We start from the raw sequence: 24,748 nt of genomic DNA on the forward strand, positions 1-24,748 counted from the left end.
GGAATCGTAGCGGGTGGGACACGACTATGCGGGCGGGGTTTTGCAGTCTTGGGACGAGCGTGGTTGGAAAATTCCGCCCATGGATTCAAACTAACACCAACAGATTTATTCTAGCAGATTTTTCCTGTATAGAGAGAAACTGAAACTAAAACAGCAACCTTTACAGCGCCCTAATGACATCACCACCAAATCATGTGATTAGCTCTTAAAACAAGCATACCTGTTAAATATGTAACAGCTGGGAAGGTTCAGGAGCACCTTTAACTATAAGGAACATTGCTGGCAATAGAAAGCATTTTATAATTAAACACAAAATCTATTTACATGCAACTTATCTCTATTTGACCTCAGAAAGCTTTTTTTTTACAGCAATTAGGACTTTGTGGCTTTAAATAGACAACTTAATTACAGTTCCAGCTGAGCAACTGTGTGTATCTAATCAAAAGGTTTGTTACTAACTGAGCAGATATCCTCCATCCCTGTGGTACCGGATTACTTTTTATTCGTTCATGGGATCAGGGCATCACTGGCTGGGCCAGTATTTATTTCCCATCCCTAATTGTTCTTGAGCTGAATGGCTTGTTAGGCCATTTCAGAGGGCAATTTAAGAGTTACCCACATTGTTGTGGGTTACATGTAGGCCAAACCAGGTAAGAACAGCAGATTTTCTTACCGAAGGGATATTAGTGAACCAGTTGGGTTTTTACAAAAATCAACAATGATTTCATGATCGTCATTCCACTTTTAATTCCAGATTCAAATTTTACCATCTGCCGTGGTGGGATTCGAACCCCTGTTCCCAGACTATTACCCTGGGCCTACTGGATTATTAGTTCACTGACAATAACACTGTGCCACCGCTTCCCCTAAATCTACGTCTGTTATATTTAGGCTGGTGACCAAGAAAACCCCCCTATGGTAAATTAATTTAGCAGCTTTGTCCTCAGATGAAAATATACAGGGGGTGATGTTCCAGCTGGCTCTCCCTGCTTATCTGTAACCTCGATGGGTAAACTACAAAACCCTGTGGGCAACACACAAAAGCTCCTACTGCCCAACAGTTTCAGCCTTGAATTTGGTCTCTCAGCAATCAGATTTTTTCACTGGCCAGGATATGCTGGTGTTACTGTAGCTTGAGGAAGTGTTAACTCTGCACTTTGCAATGAAACACTGACCTAATGGCTCGGATGAGGGTTTTCACAACAGGCTTTACGTCTTCCATACTGATGTCACAGTGAAATGCCTTTTCATCATAGTTGTCGTCTCCCACATTCTCAGCTTAATGGAAAACAAAGAAAGAGTTATCGCAGTATCGAAAACACAGAAAGAAAATAAGACTTGCATTTCCACAGCACCTTTCATGACCTCAGAGCATCCCAATGGTCTTCACAGCCAAAGATGCAGTCACAAAACAATTAAAGGATCTGAACAAAAAACCCACTTTAAAAATAATTTCTGAGTCCCCAACTTTCCCCTTCCTTCCCATAACAGCTGTGTGAGCGTGGCCACTGAATATTGATAGACTTTACCACCATGGGGAGAGCATCAGAGAGAGCCTTTATCCAAAATCCACAGGTTGTCTTGGCCGACGAGAGGCAAGTACCTGGAAGGGGCACTCCTGCCCATCATGTTGGCAGTAACCTGGGCCTCACTGAGGAAGTAAAGCACATCTGGTGTGTGCCAGGCCTCAGTCCTGTGCACCTCAATTAAAGGGGCACCCAACACAGCTTTTGTGTCTTGAGGTTTTTCCAAGAGATATTGGTCGAAGACAGCTCTGTGAAATGGGCTCACAGCAAATTGGCAGCTGGTTTTTCAAACGGTTTGTGATTTTCCATTGATCTGGAAAATATTGTCAGGATTTTTAAGTTCAAACCACATAAAAGCAACAGGGCGGGAATCCAATAAATGAGTCTGAAAGAATCTCAAAAACTGTGATTCTGTGAGTTTCAGTGGAAAGAAGTTCAGGTGCAGTGAGAAATGGGCAGTCAATTTGTACGAGTGCTGCTGGCTTGGAACAATTTCACCACCATTGTCTTGCAGCAAAATTAGTATAACTTGACCTCAGCATTCGTGGGGAAAAGTTAACAGGACTTCCTGCTTCAGAGAACTATTCAGCAACCTGAACCATTGGGTCCGTGAGTATGAATGTACTTTAAAAAGAGTGGATTTGATCTGATTGTGATGTTCTCCATCTGGAATAACTGGCCACTATTTATGGTCTAGAATGGAAGCGTAGCCATTCTAGTGATAATTAGTATCCAAGGTGTGCAAAGCTCATTGAGTCCCAAGATGAAGCAAATGAGGAGCTCTCCTCACAAAGAATCCAAGATGCCTGAGCAGCAATCCAAACATGGTGTCTGTAGTAGCGTGGCCCTTTAAGGGGGAGTGTTTTCTAAGGGCCACGTCATCAGCGCAGACCCTATGGATCATCCTGGCGGGAAGCTGAGCCAATCAGCAGGCAGCATGGTGGCACAGTGGTTAGTGCTGCTGCCTCACAGCACCAGGGACCCAGGTTCAATTCCAGCTTGGGTCACTGTCTGTGTGGAGTTTGCACGTTCTCACCATTTCTGTGTGGGTTTCCTCCGGGTGCTCCAGTTTCCTCCCACACTCCAAAGATGTGTGGGTTAGGTTGACTGGCCATGCTAAATCGACCCTAGTGTCAGGGGTATCAGCTGGGCAGATTGTGGGGTTAAGGGAATTGGGCCTGGGTGGGATTGTGGTCGGTGCAGACTCGATGGCCCGAATGGCCTCCTTCTGTACTGTAGGGATTCTATGAGAGCATGTACCATGGGTCAAGAAGGGACTCGCAGTTGGAGCCAGGGAGTCAAATAGAGCAGTTGCATTGCAATTTACTCTGACCGTGTATATATTATTCTTTATTTGGCAATAAAGCCTATTGTTCATAGAATAGAAATTCATAGAAACCCTACAGTGCAGAAGGAGGCCATTCGGCCCATCGAGTCTGCACCGACCACATTCCCACCCAGGCCCTACCCCCACCCCCACATATTTTACCCGCTAATCCCACTAACCTACACATCCCAGGACTCTAAGGGGCAATTTTTTTTTTAACCTGGCCAATCAACCTAACCCGCACACCTTTGGACTGTGGGAGGAAACCGGAGCACCCGGAGGAAACCCACGCAGACACGAGGAGAATGTGCAAACTCCACACAGACAGTGACCCGAGCCGGGAATCGAACCCGGGACACTGGAGCTGTGAAGCAGCAGTGCTAACCACTGTGCTACCGTGCCGCCCTATTGTTGGTTTAAGCCACATCGAGTCACCCTCAATCTACCACATTGCCACTTAGAATCAAGGCTGAAAGAATGACCCTCCCATTTCCCCAACAATGTTTAACACCATGGCAGCTTCTCCTGGACCACTCTTTAGTCGTGGTTATGTTGACTTGTAAGGGGCAAAGTGACTTGAGTCACTATTGCATCCCAAAAAAAAGTTTTAGGGAATTAATTAATTATTTGTAAAAGAGTGAGAAAGGAGAAAGGAATGAGGTGTGATTAAACTTGCGAGCTTTAGTTACAGCTAGCACCAACAGACATATTGGACTGAGTGGGGTTTTTTATGCTGCAATTTTCATGATGCTATCAAGGTGCGAAACGGAGACTTGGCATTTCAGATAGTCACTGACAGGCCAGGTGCAGCATGGCCAGTTTCAGAATAAAGATGTCTCTTCAGTGCCCCAATGAAATCCCCCTACCTTCACTCTCAGAAAAGCATCTCTACATGCTTGTTCAATGGGACAATTCTGTGTGAAAGGTCCCATAACGCCTGTCACCCAACAGATGCGGCCAATGCCAAGACTGCTGGGAGCTAGTCCATAAACTGTACATGAAGCTCATTAGAGATGCAAAAATTGTTTAAATGAAATGAGCTGGGTGCGCCTTACCTCCATCTCTCTCAGGCCACATTACTTTCCTCTTATTCTACACTGTGGGCTCAAAAGATTGGTGCTCTGTAGTCCCAGACCCCACCCTCTATGAATAGTTAATCAAATCTCGAAAAGCTGCAGCACTACCAAATTCCAGCCCTCGCATTGTGATCCTCCTCTGGCTATCCCAGCAAGTCAAGCATGGATGGGGCCAGCAAACATTATGGAGCGAGGTCAGCTTATTCCTCCTCGGGCACAAAGAGTGTCTTAGCTAGGCAGCAATATAGCATGTCATTAACTCTGAGGGCTAGTTTGGTAACTCAGGTAACATTTACACACTGCTTTGAGATTTCTCTCTTACTTTCTACTGTTGTTCTGGGCTTTAATCGGAGTGATGCTCGGAAACGGGTTCTGTCATTGAAACTCCAACTCTTCTGCACCTTAGTAGGGCTGACCTGTGCCGCGTTCTCTGTACTGGGTGAGCGTTGGATACTTGGGGCTGACGTTTGCTTGCTCCGTATGCTCTGAATCCTTGGACTATTCATCTTCATTCTGTCTCTGAAGCCTAGCTTCTGGTTACTGAAACATGGTAGAAGAGCATGAAAATCCTTGTATCCATCAAAAGTATTTAACCATTACAAAACCAAAATATTTGTTTAAAATCTATTTATACCACTTATAGAAATAAGAGCAAAATAATTTAGGAACAGGGAAAGTTCATGACTATCAAGGAGTCTATCCTTATTGTGATTAATCTCATCCACCTATCTTCTCAACATACCTCTATTATGTCCATAAACACATCACATAGTTTGGTAATTTATTACAAAACTCAATCACGTTTTGTGTGCAAATGTTTCCCAGGACTTCCCTTCTTACTCTTAGCAACCTTGTTTTTAACTTGTCTCCACCTGAGAGTTTAACCCTTGACCACAGGGGACACTTTACTAAAATCATCTTCATAATCTTCAAATCTTCAATTGGCCCAACTTCTAGTCTAATTCTTTCCAAAGAAGAAGAGCTCCAATTTCCATAACCTTTCCCCAGGACGTAAAGCTCCTAAAAAGTGCTGAAGATAAATTTCTAGTTTTTTTAAAATTCATGATGCCCAAAACAGATCAACTTGTATAAAAATATTTGAATCTATGGTATGAGTAGCATCGGATTTGAGCAGCCACTGAGTTGGAAAGTATACCTTTGTTATAAGAACAGAAAATGCTGGAAAAACTCAGGAGGTCTGACAGCATCTGTGGAAAGAGAGACTCGGTTAATGTTGAGTCCATATGACTCTGACTCTGCTCTGAAGAAATTGTATGGACTTGAAACATTACCTCTGTTTCTCTCTCCACAAATGCTGCCTGTTCTGCTGAGGGATTTCAGCGTTTTCTGTTTTTATTTCAGATTTCCAACATCTGCTGCATTTTGCTTTCATTTTAGCGTATATCTTTCCTTTCATGTTTGGCCTTAATGCACTTGTTTACCAGTTTATCATGTCTCAAGGTATCTATCCTTGATCAACATTTCCCAGGATGTCACCTTGGTTATGTTTCAAAATTACCATTTTATTGAAAGCTTTGGAATTGTAAATGAGCTGTTTGACTTTGTTTATTTTGTTGGAAATTGCTGCAAAGTTGTTGCTGAGGCTTTTTGTCTTGTACTCATCAGGGCAACTGCTAGGACGTCAAAGTTCAAAGGATCATGACAATTTATAGTACAGGAGAAAAGGGATGTTGATTGATTGATTGGCTGATGGAGAAAGCAACGGGAAACTATAGGCTCCCTAGGCTTCTGCGTAATTAAAAAAATGGCACAAGGCTTGAACACATTCCTTTTGTTTGCTGAGAATAGGTAAGAATGTACGTCATTTGTAACAAGTGTAAATGAGCCACATTTTGAACTCGACCGATTGTCTGAAATCGGTTATTAGTGTAGTTATTATCATACTCACAATTGTTCAACAAGTGCTGCCCAATTGTGGTTGTCTGTAAATAAAAGGAACATATTCACGCCTTACATCTTTTCTGAACTACATGGGGAGCCTTGAGTCCCCCATTGCTTTGTCTCTTGCAATGTCTTAGCCAATCAGAGTCAGTGTGTCAATGAATCAACATCCATTTTTCCTGACCAATGAATTGTCTTCATTGTTTGAAATTTGGCATTCTTGTGCTTGTCCCGATGACAGCAAGATAAAAAGCTTCAGCAACGTGTCTCCTTCTCAGAAATATTTGAATTCTGTACTACCAAGCAGTTGATTGTTGGAAATGTGTGGGAGATGGCACCAACTGTTCAATCCAAAATTAGATAATATGAGAAAATTGTCACTGTTATGTGTGTAAAATGGATCAACAATTAACACAACAATCAGGAGAGAGAGTCTGACCCACACACCAACCAGGAGAGAGAGTCTCAATCATACACTGACCAGGAGAGAGAGTCTCAATCACACACTGACCAGGAGAGAGAGTCTCAATCACACACACTGACCAGGAGAGAGAGTCTGACCCACACACACTGACCAGGAGAGAGTCTCAATCACACACTGACCAGGAGAGAGAATCTCAATCACACACACTGACCAGGAGAGAGGGTCTGACCCACACACACCAGGTTAAAGTCCAACAGGTTTATTTGGTAGCAAATGCCACTAGCTTTCGGAGTGCTGCTCCTTCGTCAGGTGGAGTGGGAGATGTGCTCACAAACAGGGCATACAGAGACACAAACTCAATTTACAGGATAATGAGTGGAATGCGAATCAAGCTAATCAATGCTAATACAGCTAATCAAGTCTTAAAGGTACAGACAATGTGAGTGGAGAGAGCATTAAGCACAGGTTAAAGAGATGTGTATTGTCTCCAGACAGGAAAGCCAGTGAGACTCTGCAGGTCCAGGCAAGCTGTGAGGATTACAAATAGTGTGACATGAACCCAATATCCCGGTTGAGGCCGTCCTCATGTTGCGGAACTTGGCTATCAGTCTCTGCCCAGCGACCCTGCGGTGTCGTGTGTCGTGAAGGCCGCCTTGGAGAATGCTTCCCCGAAGATCAGAGGCCGAATGCCCGTGACCGCTGAAGTGTTCCCCAACAGGAAGAGAACAGTCTTGCCTGGTGATTGTCGAGCGGTGTTCATTCATCCGTTGTCGTAGCGTCTGCATGGTTTCCCCAATGTACCATGCCTCGGGACATCCTTTCCTGCAGCGTATCAGGTAGACAACGTTGGCTGAGTTGCAAGAGTATGTACCGTGTACCTGGTGGATGGTGTTCTCACGTGAGATAATGGCATCCGTGTCGATGATCTGGCACGTCTTGCAGAGGTTGCTGTGGCAGGGTTGTGTGGTGTCATGGTCACTGTTCTCCTGAAGGCTGGGTAGTTTGCTGCAGACAATGGTCTGTTTGAGGTTGTGCGGTTGTTTGAAGGCAAGAAGTGGGGGTGTGGGGATGGCCTTGGCGAGATGTTCGTCTTCATCGATGACATGTTGAAGGCTCCGGAGGAGATGTCGTAGCTTCTCCGCTCCGGGGAAGTACTGGACGATGAAGGGTACTCTGTCCACCGTGTCCCGTGTTTGTCTTCTGAGCAGGTCGGTGCGGTTTTTCGCTGTGGCGCACAGACTCCACCTGACGAGGGAGCAGCACGTTCCGAAAGCTAGTGGCATTTAGAAACATAGAAAACTACAGCACAAAACAGGCCCTTCGGCCCCACAAGTTGTGCCGAACATATCCCTACCTTTTAGGCCTACCTATAACCCTCCATCCTATTAAGTTCCATGTACTCATCCAAGAGTCTCTTAAAAGACCCTATCGAGTTTGCCTCCACCACCACTGACGGCAGCCGATTCCACTCGCCCACCACCCTCTGTGTGAAAAACTTCCCCCTAACATTTCCCCTGTACCTACACCCCAGCACCTTAAACCTGTGTCCTCTCGTAGCAGCCATTTCCACCCTGGGAAAAAGCCTCCGAGAGTTCACCCGATCTATGCCTCTCAACATCTTATATACCTCTATTAGGTCTCCTCTCATCCTACGTCTCTCCAAGGAGAAAAGACCGAGCTCCCTCAGCCTATCCTCATAAGGCATGCCACTCAATCCAGGCAACATCCTTGTAAATCTCCTCTGCACCCTTTCAATCATTTCCACATCCCCCCTGTAATGAGGCGACCGGACTTCTTACTGTGTCTACCCCAGTCCAACGCCGGCATCTCCACATCATGACCACACACACTGACCAGGAGAGAGAGTCTGACTCACACACACTGACCAGGAGAGAGAGTCTGACCCACACACACTGACCAGGAGAGAGAGTCTGACCCACACACACTGACCAGGAGAGAGAGTCTCAATCACACACTGACCAGGAGAGAGAGTCTGACCCACACACACTGATGTGGAGATGCCGGCGTTGGACTGGGGTAAACACACTAAGAAGTTTAACAACACCAGGTTAAAGTCCAACAGGTTTATTTGGTAGCAAAAGTCACAAGCTTTCGGAGCCTTAAGCTCCTTCTTCAGGTGAGTGGGAATTCTGTTCACAAACAGGGCATATAAAGCCACAGACTCAATTTACAGAATAATGAGTGGAATGCAAATACTTACAGCTAATCAAGTCTTAAAGATCCAGACAATGTGAGTGGAGAGAGCATTAAGACAGGTTAAAGAGATGTGTGTTGTCTCCAGACAGGACAGCCAGTGAGACTCTGCAGGTCCAGGCAAGCTGTGGGGATTACAGATAGTGTGACATGAACCCAATATCCCGGTTGAGGCCGTCCTCATGTGTGCGGAACTTGGCTATCAGTTTCTGCTCAGCGACTCTGCGCTGTCGTGTGTCGTGAAGGCCGCCTTGGAGAACGCTTACCCGAAGATCAGAGGCCGAATGCCCGTGACTTCTGAAGTGCTCCCCCACAGGAAGAGAACAGTCTTGCCTGGTGATTGTCGAGCGGTGTTCATTCATCCGTTGTCGTAGCGTCTGCATGGTCTCCCCAATGTACCATGCCTCGGGACATCCTTTCCTGCAGCGTATCAGGTAGACAACGTTGGCCGAGTTGCAAGATTTGCAAAATTACCGTGTACCTGGTGGATGGTGTTCTCACATGAACACACACTGACCAGGAGAGAGAGTCTCAATCACACACTGACCAGGAGAGAGAGAGAGAGAGAGACTGACCCACACACACTGACCAGGAGAGAGAGAGAGAGAGAGAGAGACTGACCCACACACACTGACCAGGAGAGAGAGTCTGACCCACACACACTGACCAGGAGAGAGAGTCTGACCCACACACACTGACCAGGAGAGTCTCAATCACACACTGACCAGGAGAGAGAGTCTGACCCACACACACTGACCAGGAGAGAGTCTCAGTCACACACTGACCAGGAGAGAGAGTCTGACCCACACACACTGACCAGGAGAGAGAGTCTGACCCACACACACGTGTGGCTTTTGCTACCAAATAAACCTGTTGGACTTTAACCTGGTGTTGTTAAACTTCTTACCACACACACTGACCAGGAGAGAGAGTCTCAGTCACACACTGACCAGGAGAGAGAGTCTGACCCACACACACTGACCAGGAGAGAGAGAGAGAGACTGACCCACACACACTGACCAGGAGAGAGAGTCTGACCCACACACACTGACCAGGAGAGAGAGAGAGAGAGAGAGACTGACCCACACACACTGACCAGGAGAGAGAGAGAGAGACTGACCCACACACACTGACCAGGAGAGAGTCTCAATCATGCAGCCACTAAACTGGAAACAGGATGAATCACACGTGAGTGAAATGAAACTGTGTTTAATCAGCATGTGAGAAAGAATTGAATTCGATCACAAGTAATATTCAAAATGGCCTCAGTCACATGTGGACCAAACATGAGAGAGATCCAATCACAAATGGCTAAATGCTGAGGTGGATCTGAGAAGACCAGTACTTGATTAAGTCATACAGATATGCAGAATAGGAAATACAATCGAACATTCTTGTGCAAAATAAGAAAGGCATTATGTTATGTTGAATAAAAATGGCAGGTGGGCTGAAACAAATAAATACCAAATATGATTGAAAGGCGAAACATGTTTAATTCAGGCTTAGCAAATGTGGAATTCTCTGCCACTAAATGTCACTCAAATGACTTGGCAAAGTTTGGCTTCAATATATTCTGAGTAAAGAATAGGGAGGAAAGAATAAGAGGATCTAAATTTGAAGTCAGAATTTCTACAGTGGGATTAAGTTGGCTTGTAGACCGCAGGAAGTAGTATGGAACACGAATGAATTGATGTCCAGACAGATATCAGGTTTTAGGGTAGTGGTGAGTATTTTGTTACACTCCTGAGGTTTCAGGAGGTTTTTATTCCTCTCTGTCCTCTTCTGCTTCTTTTTCTTCTTCCCATCTGACTGTAGGGTATGGTTTGTGGGGAAAGAAATCTTCAACGTGAGCAGACTCTGGTTTGGAGCAAAGTTCTGAGTACCATATGGCTCCCTGAGGCTCCATCTTTCCCCTCCCTAAACACACATGCTTCCCCACTGACTATTATAATGTCCCCTAAACTTTCACCTTTCCCCTGCCCATTCTTCCTACAAACATCCCATTTTCTCCCCTTTGATCCTTCCACGACGGGGGAGTGTGTGGGAAAAGATGTAAAGATTCCCTACGACTATAAATCAAATCCAGCTGTATTCCTCCTTTATCCCTCCCACCTGCCCTTCCCTCTGTTTCTTCAAATTGCTTTAAAAAATCAACTTGCTTTTTAATGGGGCTTAATTAAAATAAGAAAGGAAACTAGCTGTCTTTCACTTTCTCTTCGCATCTTTTTTGAATTGGTCTAATAGTATCCAAATTATAATTAAAAGTATAAGCAATTAAAACTGCCCTTTATCGAAATGCCAGCAACATGGGCAAGATAATTATCTGGCTTTAAAATTCGGCTGCTTGAAAATTGAATTATTACATCGAACTGTGTGCTTGCAATTCTCGGCAGAGTTGGAGTATAACAGTAGGGAAGTCTTGTAACAACTCTACTGGGTGTTGGTAAGGCCACACCTGACTACTCCTTGTTGAGGGAGGGATACATTTGCACTGGGAGTGGCTGGAGAAGGTTCACCAGGTTAATCCCGGGCAGGAGGAGTTGGTCTTCTGAAGGAAGGCTGGAGTTTAGAAGAATGAGAGGTGATCTTATTGAAACAGTGAGTACCTTGAAGAGCTTCTCCAGGACAGATGCTGGGAGTTTCCTTTCAGGGGAATCTAGAGGAGGAGGGACAGTTTGAAAATAAAGGGCCTTCCATTTAAGATGGAGGTGAGGAGGAATTTCTTCTCTTAGAGTCATTAATCTTTTGAATGCTCTCCCCCAGGGCACAGTGGAGGCTGTGTCCTTTAAATCTACAAGGGAGTCAAGGGTTATGGAGAGTGGGGTGAGGGGGGGGGAGAGTGTGGGTGGGGGGGGGAGAGTGTGGGTGGGGGGGGGAGAGTGTGGGTGGGGAAGAGAGAGAGTGTGGGTGGGGAAGAGGAGAGTGGGGGGGGGGAAGAGAGAGAGTGGGGGGGGAAGAGAGAGAGTGTGGGTGGGGAAGAGGAGAATGGGGGAAGAGAGAGAGTGGGGGGGGAAGAGAGAGAGTGTGGGAGGGGGGAAAAGAGAGAGTATGGGGGAGAGTGGGGGGGGGGGCAGAGTGGTGGGGGGGGGGTTGGAGAGTGGGGTCAAAGTCACAATGAGGATCAACCATGATCTTAAGGAATGGAGGAACAGGCTCTATAGGCCAAATAGCCCACTCCTGCTCCTATTTCTTATGTTTTGCCTTCTCCAGTGCCACCTCCAGTAACAAGTGTGAGGAGCTAATGAGCTGCTTTATCACTAAAATTGAGACTGCTTGATTATCTGCCTCTGCCACTTCCTTTTCTCTTCCCCCAGCTCACGGGGTCAAACTTCCTCGAAGGTGCCCTGGACTCATGTCTTTTTCCAGTTTCTCTCGTATCTCCCTTCATGCCTCTCGCCTCTCCAAGCTCATGGCATCAATTTTCAGTAAGGTGAGCGCTTGGTGCCCGCCATCCTGACTCAGCAGGGAACACCGATTCTGACAGTCCCTGCCCACTGCATAGACATTGATCAGCAGCAGGCAGGAACTCCATCTGCCCTTGGATGGGAAGCTTGCCTTGGAGCGTGTATATGAGATGGTTTTCTGGATCAATACGGTGAGGAACTAACAAGGGAACAGGCTATCTTGGACTGAGTGTTGTGCATTGTGAGAGAACCCTTGGGGGCAAGTGACCATGATAGAATTCTTTATCAATGTGGATAGTGAGGTAGTTGATTCTGAGACCAGGGTTCTGTATCTCAATAAGGTAACCATGATGGTATGAGGCATGAGTTGGCTGTGATGGACTGGGAAACATTAATGAAAGGAAGGACAGTGGACTGGCAATGGCAGGCATTCAAGGGACAAATAGGTGAACTCCAAAAGTTGTTTATTCCTATTTGGTGCAAGAGTGGAAAGGGAACCGTAACCAAACAATCCACGACCATTCTCTACTCTGACATTAGCAATCTCCAGACCCCAAAAAATACATGAATGTGCACTGTAAATAGTGAATTTCATATAAAACTCAAATCTGAATTTAACCCAGAAACTGAATAGTTGGCCCCTTGTTTAGTTTTAGTGGACTGAAATGAGCTGGTTGGAGCAATAGCCCCAACTCCATCCTTTGATACTGAGTTAAATCATTTCCCAAGAGTCTTTTGCTCTTGTCAATTTTTCAATATTTAAAAAAATACATTCTCAATGTCGGGTCACAAGAAAGGATATTTGGAAAACTAGTAAATCAAACACTTGAGAGGTGAAAATTACATTTCAGGGATTTTCTTCTAGAGTTTATGCGAACAATGTTCCATGTCCCATCCATGAATCATGCTAAATTAACTAACCCCACTTGGTGTGATTGTGGAGGTATCACAATTGACCTAAATGCTCCCTGCTGAAACCTGCAACGTGACTGGAAATCAATTGAGGGTGAATATTGGCTGTAATGCCTCCACTTTAATAAACCTGAAGAACCACATGGAGAATCGTCCCTTCAGAGAGACACTGGGGGACTCTGGCATTTGTGTAACTATACCCACACCAACAATTTCAGCACAGAAGAAAATAGAAACAAACAAATCTTCAACTGTGTGCCTTTTGCCCCTTTTAAAACAGCACAGTTACTGAATCAATCTCCTCTGGAATGGACTCTGGAGAAGATGGTTAGCGTTATACAAAAATAGGCATCATACCTTCCACCGTGTGCAGAGGCTCACCGAGAGTGTGGTGAGCATCACACAAAACAACATACCGCAACTGACAGCAGGAAAGGTCATGAATATTCTGAAATTCCAGGTTGGTAACAACTTATATTGGAATTTCAGAAGGTTATATAAGATAGTACCTTGATTATCAAATGAATAAACCCATCAACCCATGCAAGAACAGGCATAAAAAGTCATCTAACATCAAGCATCTAAAAGTCTACCTAATGGAGAGCAGGCTAGTCTCCAATGTGTGCTGAAGCAAGGAATTGGAGGACTGAGAGGGGAAGGGTTCATGCAGATTCAGTTAGCTGGCATTCCAAAGGATCAGATGACCTATCCAGGCGCTTGATACCTCTGTTTCCGTGCGGTTTGAATCCGGAAGAAATTCTTTTTACTATTAAAGAGATGACTAGGAGTCAAGAAGAAGATAAAAGCACAATGTTACTGTACATATTAGGGGTTTAAAGAAGTAAAGCAGACGCAGTGTTACCTGAATCCGACTGCAGCCCAAAAGCAGAGAAGTGAAAGAAATGGAAACACCTTCATTGTGAATTGTTCCTTCATTAAAATGTAAGAATATGACTGCTTACAAAGGACAGGTGCTGAGAACGTCTTGCTGAGGATAAGCCTTTGGTGGCTATTTACAATCCACAGGTTACATTTTTATTAAAATCACCTTTAATTAATTGAGAATTCCAGATTATCTTAATACCCAGTGGATGAGAAGAAAAATATATAATCCATCAGATATCTAATTTAAGGGGTTGGCTGATTTTTGATATTGTCATGCTATTAATTTATCATAACAGACCCCAACCAAGGAGATCAATAAATGGCTGTCCCTCTGCTGCTTGAAATGGGTAATGCAGTATATCGATTTGCACAACTGGTCCAGTGACTATTGAACAACTTATTTTCTGTATATGTTTGCTATGAAGAAGCAGACCCTGAAGAAATGTCCCTAACTGACCAGCTCCAGGTGAGAAAAATAAGACAGCCTTCTTTCTGTCATAGTTTCTTACCGCATGTACATTGACTGTTTATAGTAATAATAATTCTTATTTAAAATAGATTATTACTTCAGATGGCAAAAGTTTCAGGTTTTCCTGTGCTCTATTAACATCCCAGATTCATTAACCCCAGGCTCTGAGGACAGCATCTGACCTTTACTGAAACATTATGAATTCTGTCACTTCAGGGTACGATCATTTGTGAACGCCTTTGAATGTGAAAGTGGAGTCCAGGCCAAGATCAGATCAGCCATGATTTTACTGAATGGCAGAGCAGGCTTGAAGGGACATATGGCCTACTCCTTGTTTACTTTCCTCAAAGTACGGGGGATGGTAGGTAGCATTGCAAAATGTTACTGCAGCAGTAATTTACTGTGGAGGAATGAGTTTAAATTCCACCATAGCAGCTCGAGAAGTTTAAATGCAATTAATTAATAAAAAAGTCTGCAATAAAAGGCAAATCCTCATGAATGATGATTACGAAATTACAGGAAAAATGCTCTTTGGGTGATGCAGTCTCGATCGTCCCAATGTCCTCATTCTGCACTGTAGGGATTCTATGGATTTACTCTCGTTGACTTCAGCTCACAGCAATGTAGTTGACTCTTAAGGGTCCTCTCAAACGACCTAGCAAACCACTCAGTTGTATCAGACCATGACAGGAAAGTCAAATAAGAACAAAACCCACAAACTACCTGACGTTGGTCAAGGCACCAGAAGAAAAATGGCATATCCTGCCCTGTTGATCCTGCAAAGTCATCCTCATTGACATCTGGGGACCTGTACCAAAACTGGGAGAGCTGTCCCACAGACTAGTCAAGCAACAGCCTAACGTAGTTATACTCACAGAATCATACCTTAAAGACAGTCTCCCAGACTTCTCAATTACCATCCAAGAGCATGTCCTGTCCCATCATCAGGCTAGAGTCACCAGATGTAGGACAGTACAGTCAGGAGGAAGTGGCCGTGCAAAACCTCAACATTGACTCTGGACCCCATGAAGTTTCATGGCATCAGGTCAAGCACAGGTAAGGAAACCTCCTGCCGATTACCACCTACCGCACCCACATCCCTTCCTCAGTTGATGATCAGCATTCCTTTATGTAGAACACCACTTGTAAGAAGTACTGTGTGGAATCTGGGTAGGGTTTTCAATATCAATCACCAAACGTGGCTCGGTAGCACCATTACTAACTGAACTGGTTGAGTCCTGAAGGACATATCTACCATACGGGGCCTTTGGCAGGTGGTGCGGTAACCAACAAGAGGAAAAAACCTATTTGATCGAATTGTCACAGCTGCATCTATCCGCAATAGTGTCCATATCCTAACTTTATACTGAGGATAACCTCTGGTCCTCCTGCCAGCAGGATTTTCCTGTCCTGACAAAGTCAATGGAATTTTGGTTGGCTCACCACATCCGTTGCGTTGGACCTGCTGTGCCAGGAACGGAAAGTCCCAGCCATAGATTCAGAATAGATCAAGCAGCGCAAAACTGGGCATCAATGAGAAACGATGGGACATCAGCAGCAACAGAATTACATTCAACCATTATCTGGAATCTCTGGACCTGACAGATCCCTCACTCTACCATCACCACCAAGCCAGCTGACCAATCCTGGTTCAATGAGCAGTGTAGAGAAACATGCCGGGAGCAGCATCTAAAATTGACATACTGATCTGTGAAACTACAACGCAGGATGAACACATGCTAAACCGTGGAGCAGCAGATCAAAGAACACATGGATCAGGTCTAAGCTCTGCAGTTTTACCACATCCAGTTGTGAGTGGTGGTGGACAATCAAACAACTATTCCTAGGTGGAGGCTCCACAAATATGCCAACCTTCAATGATGAGGGAGTCCAGCATATCTGCAAAATACAAGACTGAAGCATTTGCAGTCATTTTTAGGGCAGAAGGGTTGAATGGATGAACACAGCCTTCTCCTGAGGTCCCCAGCATGTCAGATGTCTGTCTTCAGCCAATTCAATTCACTCCACATAATATCAAGTTAAGAACACTGGATGCTGCAAAACCTTCAGGGCTGAATACCATCCCAGCATTAGAACTGAAGACTTGTCCTTCAGAACTAGCCATGTTCCGTGTGTCTGGGCTAACCCACGACAGATAACAAACACGTATTTACATCACCTGGACTATGTAAAAATGATCTTTTTTTAAGTGTACAAGTCCTTTCCTGACTAGCCGTGTCTCATACTAGAGGAATTTTCAACCTTAAAACAAACCATCAGAAACTCATTGGACGGAACTCTACCACCTCACCCGCCATGGAATCGGAGCGGGCAAGGGTCCAGCAACGGAAATCTGCGTTGACCTGGGGTGGGAATTTCTGGCCTTGCTCAAGCAAGGCCATAAAATCCTGCCCATTATCTCAAAAAAAAAGTACTAATGCTCCTTCCTGCAGCTACACAAAACATCTTTACATTTCTAAAGCAGGATTCTGACCCAGAGATGCTGTATCTTTAAGAACAAAAGGAAGTTTGACTCATAAGCACCATAAGATTTCAGACTTGGGAAAATACATTATTTGTCCAAGATCTCGGAAAAGTGGTGGGAGGTATGTCACATGACCTTCCCAAGCTGCTAGAACTTGTAATATTGCCCTGTGGACTTAAATCATGCAATTACTGTTTGATCTCCAAAGGGAACAGTACTCCAAGCAGCAGTCTGCACTGTCTACCACCTTACCACCTGACAGGTAGCAGCAGTAAGAGCTTTGTCTCGGTACAATTGCCTGGCCCTCATCTACCTTGTGAACTAATGGAACATTGAAACTGGGGTCTTCAAGCTTCATTCAACTCTATATGCTTTTGCCCCCATGGAAGTCTCACTTTTGAAAGACAGATCACCCTGTGACAATCAACAGACCTAACCTTGGAAGAAACCTTCCATTAGACTTCTGATTCTGGATTCTGCACTCATGTAAAACCATAACTTACACACGAAAACAAGAAATAGAAGCAGGAATAGGCCACTTGATCCTTCGTGCCTGCCCCACCGTTCAATACGTCCATGGCTGATCTATGCCGGCCTCAGCTCCTTTTCTGTGTCATTTCCCATCGCCCTCTATTCTTCGATCTATCAAATATTTATCCACCTCTACTTTAAACACTTCTAATGATCCAGCCACCACCACCCTTTGGGGCAGAGAATGCCAGAGATTCACCACCCTCTGCGAGAAGAAATTTCTACACACCTCAGTTTTAACTGACTGTTATCTTGCAGGTATGTCCCCCTTGTTCGAGACTCTCCCACTAGTGACACCATCTCACCATCTACCCTGTCAAGCTCCTTCAAGATCTTATATGTTTGAATAAGGTCACCCCCTCACTCTTCTAAACTCCAAGGAATACAGAACCCGACTATTTAGTCTCTTGAACATAAGAACATAAGAAATAGGAGCAGGAGTAGGCCATCTAGCCCCTCGAGCCTGCCCCGCTATCCAATAAGATCATGGCTGATCTGAAGTGAATCAGTTCCACTTGCCCGCCTGCTCCCCATAACCCTTAATTCCCCTACCGATCAGAAATCCATCCATCCGTGACTTAAACATATTCAACGAGGTAGCCTCCACCACTTCAGTGAGCAGAGAATTCCAGAGATTCACCACCCTCTGTGAGAAGAAGTTCCTCCTCAACTCTGTCCTAAACTGACCCCCCTTTATTTTGAGGCTGTGCCCTCTAGTTCTGGTTTCCTTTCTAAGTGGAAAGAATCTCTCCACTTCTACCCTATCCAGCCCCTTCATTATCTTATATGCCTCTATAAGATCACCCCTCAGCCTTCGAAACTCCAACGAGTACAAACCTAATCTGCTCAATCTCTCCTCATAATCTACACCCCTCATCTCCGGTGTCAACCTGGTGAACCTTCTCTGCACTCCCTCCAAGGCCAATATATCCTTTCGCAAGTAAGGAGACCAAAACTGCACACAGTATTCCAGCTGCAGCCTCATCAATGCCTTGTACAGATGCAGCAAGACATCTCTGCTTTTATATTCTATCCCCCTCGCGATAAATGCCAACATCCCATTTGCCTTCTTGATCACCTGTTGTACTTGCAGACTGAGTTTTTGCGACTCATGCACAAGGACCCCCAGGTTCCTTGCACGGTAGCCTGTTGTAATTTTTTTCCATTTAAATAATAGGACATTGATAGGACATTCCTCTCATTCTGGGAATCTCCTTTGGACTGCCTCCAATGTTACTATATCCTTTATTAGGTAAGGGAACCAAAACTGTACGCAGTTTTCCAGCTGAGGCTCCATCAACATCCTGCACATTTGCAACAAAATCTCCCTATTTTAAAACTCCAACCGTTTTGCAATAAAGGCCATTTGCCTTCTTAACTACTTGGACCTGCCTGCTAGCCTTTTGTGATTCATACACGAGATCCCTCAGTACTTCACTCACCTGCAGTCTCTCTCCATTTAGATAATAATCTGCCCGTTGATTCCTCCTACCAATGTGCACTGGTTGGCTCACCACATCCGTTACGTTGGACCTGCTGTGCCAGGAACGGAAAGTCCCAGCCATAGATTCAGAACCAATGGTTAATCCATCTAACCTACACATCTTGGGACACTAAGGGGCAATTTAGTGTGGCCAATCCACCTAACCCACACATCTTTAGAGTGTGGGAGGAAACTGGAGAACCCGGAGGAAACCCATGCAGGGACGGGAAGAACGTGCAAACTCCATGTGGGGGGGTGAATTTTCCCGTTCCACTCACCATGGGAATCATAGCGGGCCATGGAAAGATCCGTTGACCTCGGGTGGGATTTTTCAATTTTGGGGCGAGCGCGGCCAGAAAATCCCACCCAGGCAGTCACCCAAAGCCGGAATTGAACCCGGCTCCTTGGAGCTGTGAGGCAGCAGTGCTAACCACTGTGCCATCATGCCGCCTAATTAGGCTCTTATTAGGCAACTTAGACTCAAATTGTTCAAGTTAGCCTTCAGCATTCAGTGTCTAACTCACTCATGATGAAGCACAGGAGAGTGATTTGTGGTCTATAAAAATTGACACCTTCAGGAGAACAAAGAGAGACTGGCAGAAAAGAGAACAAGAACAGCCTCTGAGAAAGAAAACATTTGCTTTGGAAAGAGGAATCCAATTAAAAATGCAATGTTTATGAAGGATTCTGCAGTACTTCCTGAGTATATACACATGTGTATTTAATATTTTATCAGCCTCTTACTGCAAGGAAACTGATAGAATGACTTCAAAGATTTTGTTGCCAATAACTGATGTTTCAGTTTGTAAGTTGGCACAGCGACTGATGAACAGCCATAGTTTCTTTCTGGCACAGTAAAGGTGAGTTTACCTTCCGCCTGTTGTCAAACACCCAATAATCTTTCTTTTAGTTGGGACGACTGCCAGGCCCTGCCTCCTGCCCGTGGAATCTTGCTTGTTTTCTCTCCAATTTTACACTCTTTGGTACTCCTTATATTCAGCTTCAAACAAAGCAAGTAGGAATTATGGGAACAATTGCTGGAATCTGTGGTCAATCCTGTTTTAATCTGTCTCCTCCTGCCTTAGTCTCACTAAAATCAGAATCCTGTTCCATTGTTCCATTTGTCAAGATTCAAGAGCTTCCCCAATGAACTAACATCGATTTGGGAGCTGCAATCGTCCCACAATCATATAGGCCTAAGGCCCAGTTTGTGAACCTGGTCTCATTACAAATGTAGGAACTAATTTGCCATTTTAGCTTTTATACAATTGCAGGATCGGGCCTATCATCTTAATTAGCTGTTTTACAAGTACAAGTGTATAAACCTTCCCTCTTTGTAAGTATAGGGCTTGACCCTATTACACGTATTGGATTCAATCTGTGATACTGCTCCTATCCTGGAACTGGTCCATCCCTGGATCTGACTGAAACCTGAACTACGTGGTGATTTTAATCCTGTTAATGAACCTTTTTCAGGAATATGACTCCATGCTGTCTCTCATGTGAGTGCAGTCACTAATGGGGAAGGACACAACCAGACATGTTGCAAGAACCAACTTCTGGAAATTGATAAAAAGGAATCTTTTAAGTTGACAGAATCTCCCAGAGCTCTGATTTATCTGAAAAGACTGCTCTATCACACATATTGGCAGATTAATCTATGTACTAGAAACCAATCTAAATTAGCTTTTGAAAGAAATCAACCCTATCCTGGTTCTGATACTCAGAAATGAAAACCGATATTTTAATGCAATGAAAATTTATGCTGATATAATTTTAAGTATCACTCTACCCTTTCCAGATGTTGTTGCACCCTGCAAGGACAAAGGTTCCCAAAGGTGGAGTTCTTTAAGGATGACCTGAATTAACATGTGGACTCTTCCTTTTTCCCCCTTTCTCTAACAATGCTTCTGCCTCATTCCTATAATCACTTCAATCATTTTTAAACCAAAACTTAGGGCCTGATTTTATCAACAATTTGCGCCTGGTTTCGGGTGCGAAATCGTGGTAAAGTCGGGTGTGAGGCCTTTATCGCGATCTGCACCCGTGTCCGCGCAGATCGCCACTTTACCGAGAATTAATGAACTGCCCGCCCAACTCTATCAGCATTTCCCCCTTTACCACCACGTTTGCCAATTCGGAACCACGCTTTTAGGGACCTGCTAAATAAAAGTCTGAATCGGGCGCTCCAGCTTCTGAAGAGCGCGTTCAGAGCTTCCAACGGCTCCCTGACTCAGATCAGTGGTGGGGGGGAGGAGGGAGGCGGGTCAGATCATTCTCTGGTTGGAGGGGGGAGGAGGGGAGTGAGGTCAGAGCGTTGTCTGGTTGGGGGGGAGGAGGAGGAGGAGGTGGGTCAGATGTATCTCTGGCGGGGGGGCGTGATCATTGTCTGGTAGGGGGGAGGGCTGATCGTTCTCTGGTGGTGGGGGGGGGGTGGGGGAAGGCGGGTCAGATGTTCCTCTGGAGGGGAGGGGGAGTGAGGCCAGACCATTCTCTGGGGGGGAGTGGGGGGGGAGTGAGACATGTTCATTGTCGGGGGGGGGGGGGGGGGAGTGAGGCCAGATTGTCATCTGGGGGCGGGGGAAGAGAGCCAGATCGTTGTACGAGGGGGGGAGGGAGTGAGGCCAGATCGTTGTCTTGGGGGTGGAAGGGAGTGAGGCTGGATCATTGTCTTGGGGGGTTGGGGGAGGGAGGCAGGAAAGACATATCTCGGGGACGGGGGGGGGGCAGCTAGATCTCTGGTGAGGGGGGAAGATAGATCTCTGGTGGGGGGGGGGGGCAGATGGATCTCTGGTGGGGGGGCAGATGGAACTCTGGTGGGGGGCAGATGGATCTCTGGTGGGGATGCGGGGGGCGCAGGGGGGGTCCGCTGCCACTCTATGGGTGATCGGTGGGGGGGGGGAGGGGGGCAGGGGTGGCGATCGGTCTGGGTAGTGGGGGGGGTGAATAAGGGACACACACACACACATCACTGTCCCCCTTATCCACCACCCCCCGCTACCCAGACCGATCACCACCCTTGCCCCCCTCCTCCCCCCACCGGTCACCCGCAGAGTGGCAGCGGACCCCCATGCGCCCCCCGCACCCCCACCAGAGATCCATCTGCCCCCCACCAGAGTTCCATCTGCCCCCCCACCAGAGATCCATCTGCCTCCCCCCCCCACCAGAGATCCATCTGCGCTCCCCCCCGCCCCGAGATACACCCTTGCTCCCGCTTGTCACTCCCGGGCTGCTTTCTCTGCTTGGGAGCGATCCGACATGGGCGCGCTTTTTCCAATTTGTTTCCAACTGCCATGAGCAGTTCCGAGCTCCGATCGTTCTGGCAGCACTAAGCCCCGCCCACAGCGCGAATCGGACTGGAGATGGCTGAGAGCGTATGGGGGCACTGAAAACGGATTTCTAATTTGGATCTGTACTACGCTCAGATTCGGCACTTAGAATGAAAATGGTAAAATCAGGCCCAAAGAGTCACGTATTCATTGTATCTTCATCTTTTCTGCTCTGTCACCTGAGTTTTGACAAATACCAAACCAATGCATTGTAACCAAGTTCTTCAAGTACCAATGAATGCAAGATGAATCTATTTGTATTAATTCCCCTTTTACTTTTCAACCGAGGTGTTAATAAAGAATAGCCTCTCTATTGAACTAGCAAAATGGAATTTCATACAAGCACCTCATTTGAAAGACCTGAATTTCAAAGCGCCATGGGGACATCAAACATTCCCCGAGTGGATACAGTAAAATCAGATATAGAGAAAAAGTCATTCTATACTGTGGCATCGGGCAGTGCCAGGTCACTAACAGCGAGATTGCTCTTTGAAAGTTGATTATTAGAGCAACTGTTAAAAGATTACCTGATAAAGGTACTCTTCCTGCTAAAGTAACAGCCATGTCCTAAGTCCCTAAACATCTGTGCGATGTGAAAGTGAACACTTCCAGATCAATAATCTTTGAAGTAGCTCCAACACATATTTTCCACATGAATTACTTCAGTGCCAAGAGTCAGTATTCCAGTTATTGAATTGTTAATGGAAAGTATTGACATTCACTAATCTCCTGTGCAAAGTGCAGATCCTATCTTGCCAGACAAACACATCTCAAATAACTGGAAATGTAAACTTCATTTTATATTTCTCAGTGATCTGTTCAATATTAATACACAATCAGGGTGGAACAGAGTTTGAATTCTCATGTGAAAGGATGTCAATGTTGGGGACCAGAACAACTGTTCTGTGAAGTGTTTATCCAGCTTTACTGTTCTCCATCAGGACATATTAAAGTTAAAGTTAATTTAAGTTTATTTATTAGTCACAAGTAAGGCTTACATTAACACTGCAATGAAGTTACTGTGCAATTCCCCTCTGAACATGTGAACCTTAATCTCAGAAAATAACTGTTTATTGTTTTTTTTTTCATTTTCCACACGTGTCTCTTACATTCTAAGGTCTTGTGCTAAAGAATAGATTTGTCACGTGGGCTTTTGCCACATTAAACTGAGTTGAAATTGTTCCAAATTGTTCCAAAAGAGAATTCCCTTCCTGAAATCTGGATTGGATTCAAACCCAGTTTCCAGAAATGAAAGGCTAGTGTCCCAAGTAATTCCTGACTAAAATGAGTAATGAGCAAAGGGAACAAAAGCTTCCCTTTCGATGCGAACAGTAGTTAGCGGGGAGCATTGCACAGATGGCGCAAAGAGTTTTTGATAATAGCAGAGTGCTAATTCACTGTTAGGAGCAAGAGGTGACAACGCAGAAAATGTTGACAGCATGTATTCCATGTAAAATCTAATTCTGAAATAAACATGGGAAACACTGATCCTGAGTTAAAGATTCTATCCTGATGCGCACAAACCTGCCAGTGCATTGCTGCGGTTTCCTTTCCATTAATGCACATGTTGGAAGGAATTATGAGAATCATTGACAGAGAGAGATGTCCAAGTTCAGCATTTCTCTTTCTGTTAAATGCCCCAGTTCACACATTATAGCCTGGCTAATTTGCTGCAAAGTTCCTGCCAATGACACTCAGTAATTGGCCACCAGGAGGCATGCCGGGAGTTCAGCCCCATTTCAGTAGCACTGAGCTGGGTAACGGAGCTGGAAAATTTGTCAATATGTCATACCCATTGAGTCAACATATCACACGTTCCTAAGATCTGTATGGTGTGAAACTGAACATTTCAATCTCTGTGGTTCCAAGATATATTTTTCACTGCATTACTCCAATAAAAAACACAGCCGTAAACTCTAGCTATTGGTTTGCTAATGGAAAGTATTGGACAATAACCAACCTCCTGAACATATGCAACAAAAGATCTTATTTTGCAGATGTTTTGCTTTATACTTAATTATATCTTGTAATTATACCCAGCTCACTGCTCCATCAAACACTATTAATCTATTTGCACACCTGTCCATACCTTTTGGGAAAAAAAGAGATGTTGTAAGGCATGTCTGTGCAGAAATACAGATTATTACAACATTTGACGCTCATCAGATACAGGACAGATGATATAGAGGATACAACTCCTTCTACACGCTCCATGAAGGGAGTTTCCGCACAAGGCTCGATACAGAATAAAGATCCCTCTCCACTTTCCTCATCAAACACTCCCAAGACAGATACAACATGGAGTTAGATACATAGTAAAGCTCCCTCTACACTATCACCAGCAAACACTCCCAGGGCAGGCACAGCACATGGTTAGGTACGGAGTAAAGCTCCTTCTGCACTGTCCCCATCAAACACTCCCAGGACAGGTACAGCACGGGGTCAAATTAAAGCTCCCTCTACACTGTCCCCATCTCGGTGTTGCTGTACGTGATGCAGGTCTGGTCTATTCCTCACTCCTACGCTGTGATGATCACTGAAGCTATTTTCTGCTTCATCTGGAAGTTGAAAATGGACCGTGTTCACAGGGATGCAATGTACATATGGGACAAAACATGCCCAACATTGCCCTCCTCCTGATGGCCACCTTGGTGGGTGGCTACGCCAAGCTGTGTGTAGATCCTTGGTACGAAAAGACCAAGTTTCACGCAAGCTGAGGTTCTACCTGTCCCTGTGTTGGGAAGGATATATCTAGTCACACTGCTGCGCAACACTTCAAGT

At 45.2% G+C, this 24,748-nt stretch overlaps 1 protein-coding gene across 1 annotated transcript in view; it reads right to left on the reverse strand.

Annotated features, from left to right (window-relative positions):
• The window catches only part of kcnq4 (potassium voltage-gated channel subfamily Q member 4), a 573,223-nt gene that overhangs the window by 49,617 nt on the left and 498,858 nt on the right, over nucleotides 1-24,748 (reverse strand). The window contains exons 10-11 of the mRNA XM_078237159.1: nucleotides 4,252-4,469; nucleotides 1,176-1,278 (exon numbers count right to left, since the gene is read on the reverse strand). Of these exons, the coding sequence (XP_078093285.1) occupies nucleotides 1,176-1,278; nucleotides 4,252-4,469 (321 nt within the window). The remainder of the gene's footprint in view (nucleotides 1-1,175; nucleotides 1,279-4,251; nucleotides 4,470-24,748) is intronic.

The sequence above is a fragment of the Mustelus asterias genome, chromosome 21 (assembly GCF_964213995.1).
Source record: "Mustelus asterias chromosome 21, sMusAst1.hap1.1, whole genome shotgun sequence".
NCBI classification, from domain to species: domain Eukaryota; kingdom Metazoa; phylum Chordata; class Chondrichthyes; order Carcharhiniformes; family Triakidae; genus Mustelus; species Mustelus asterias.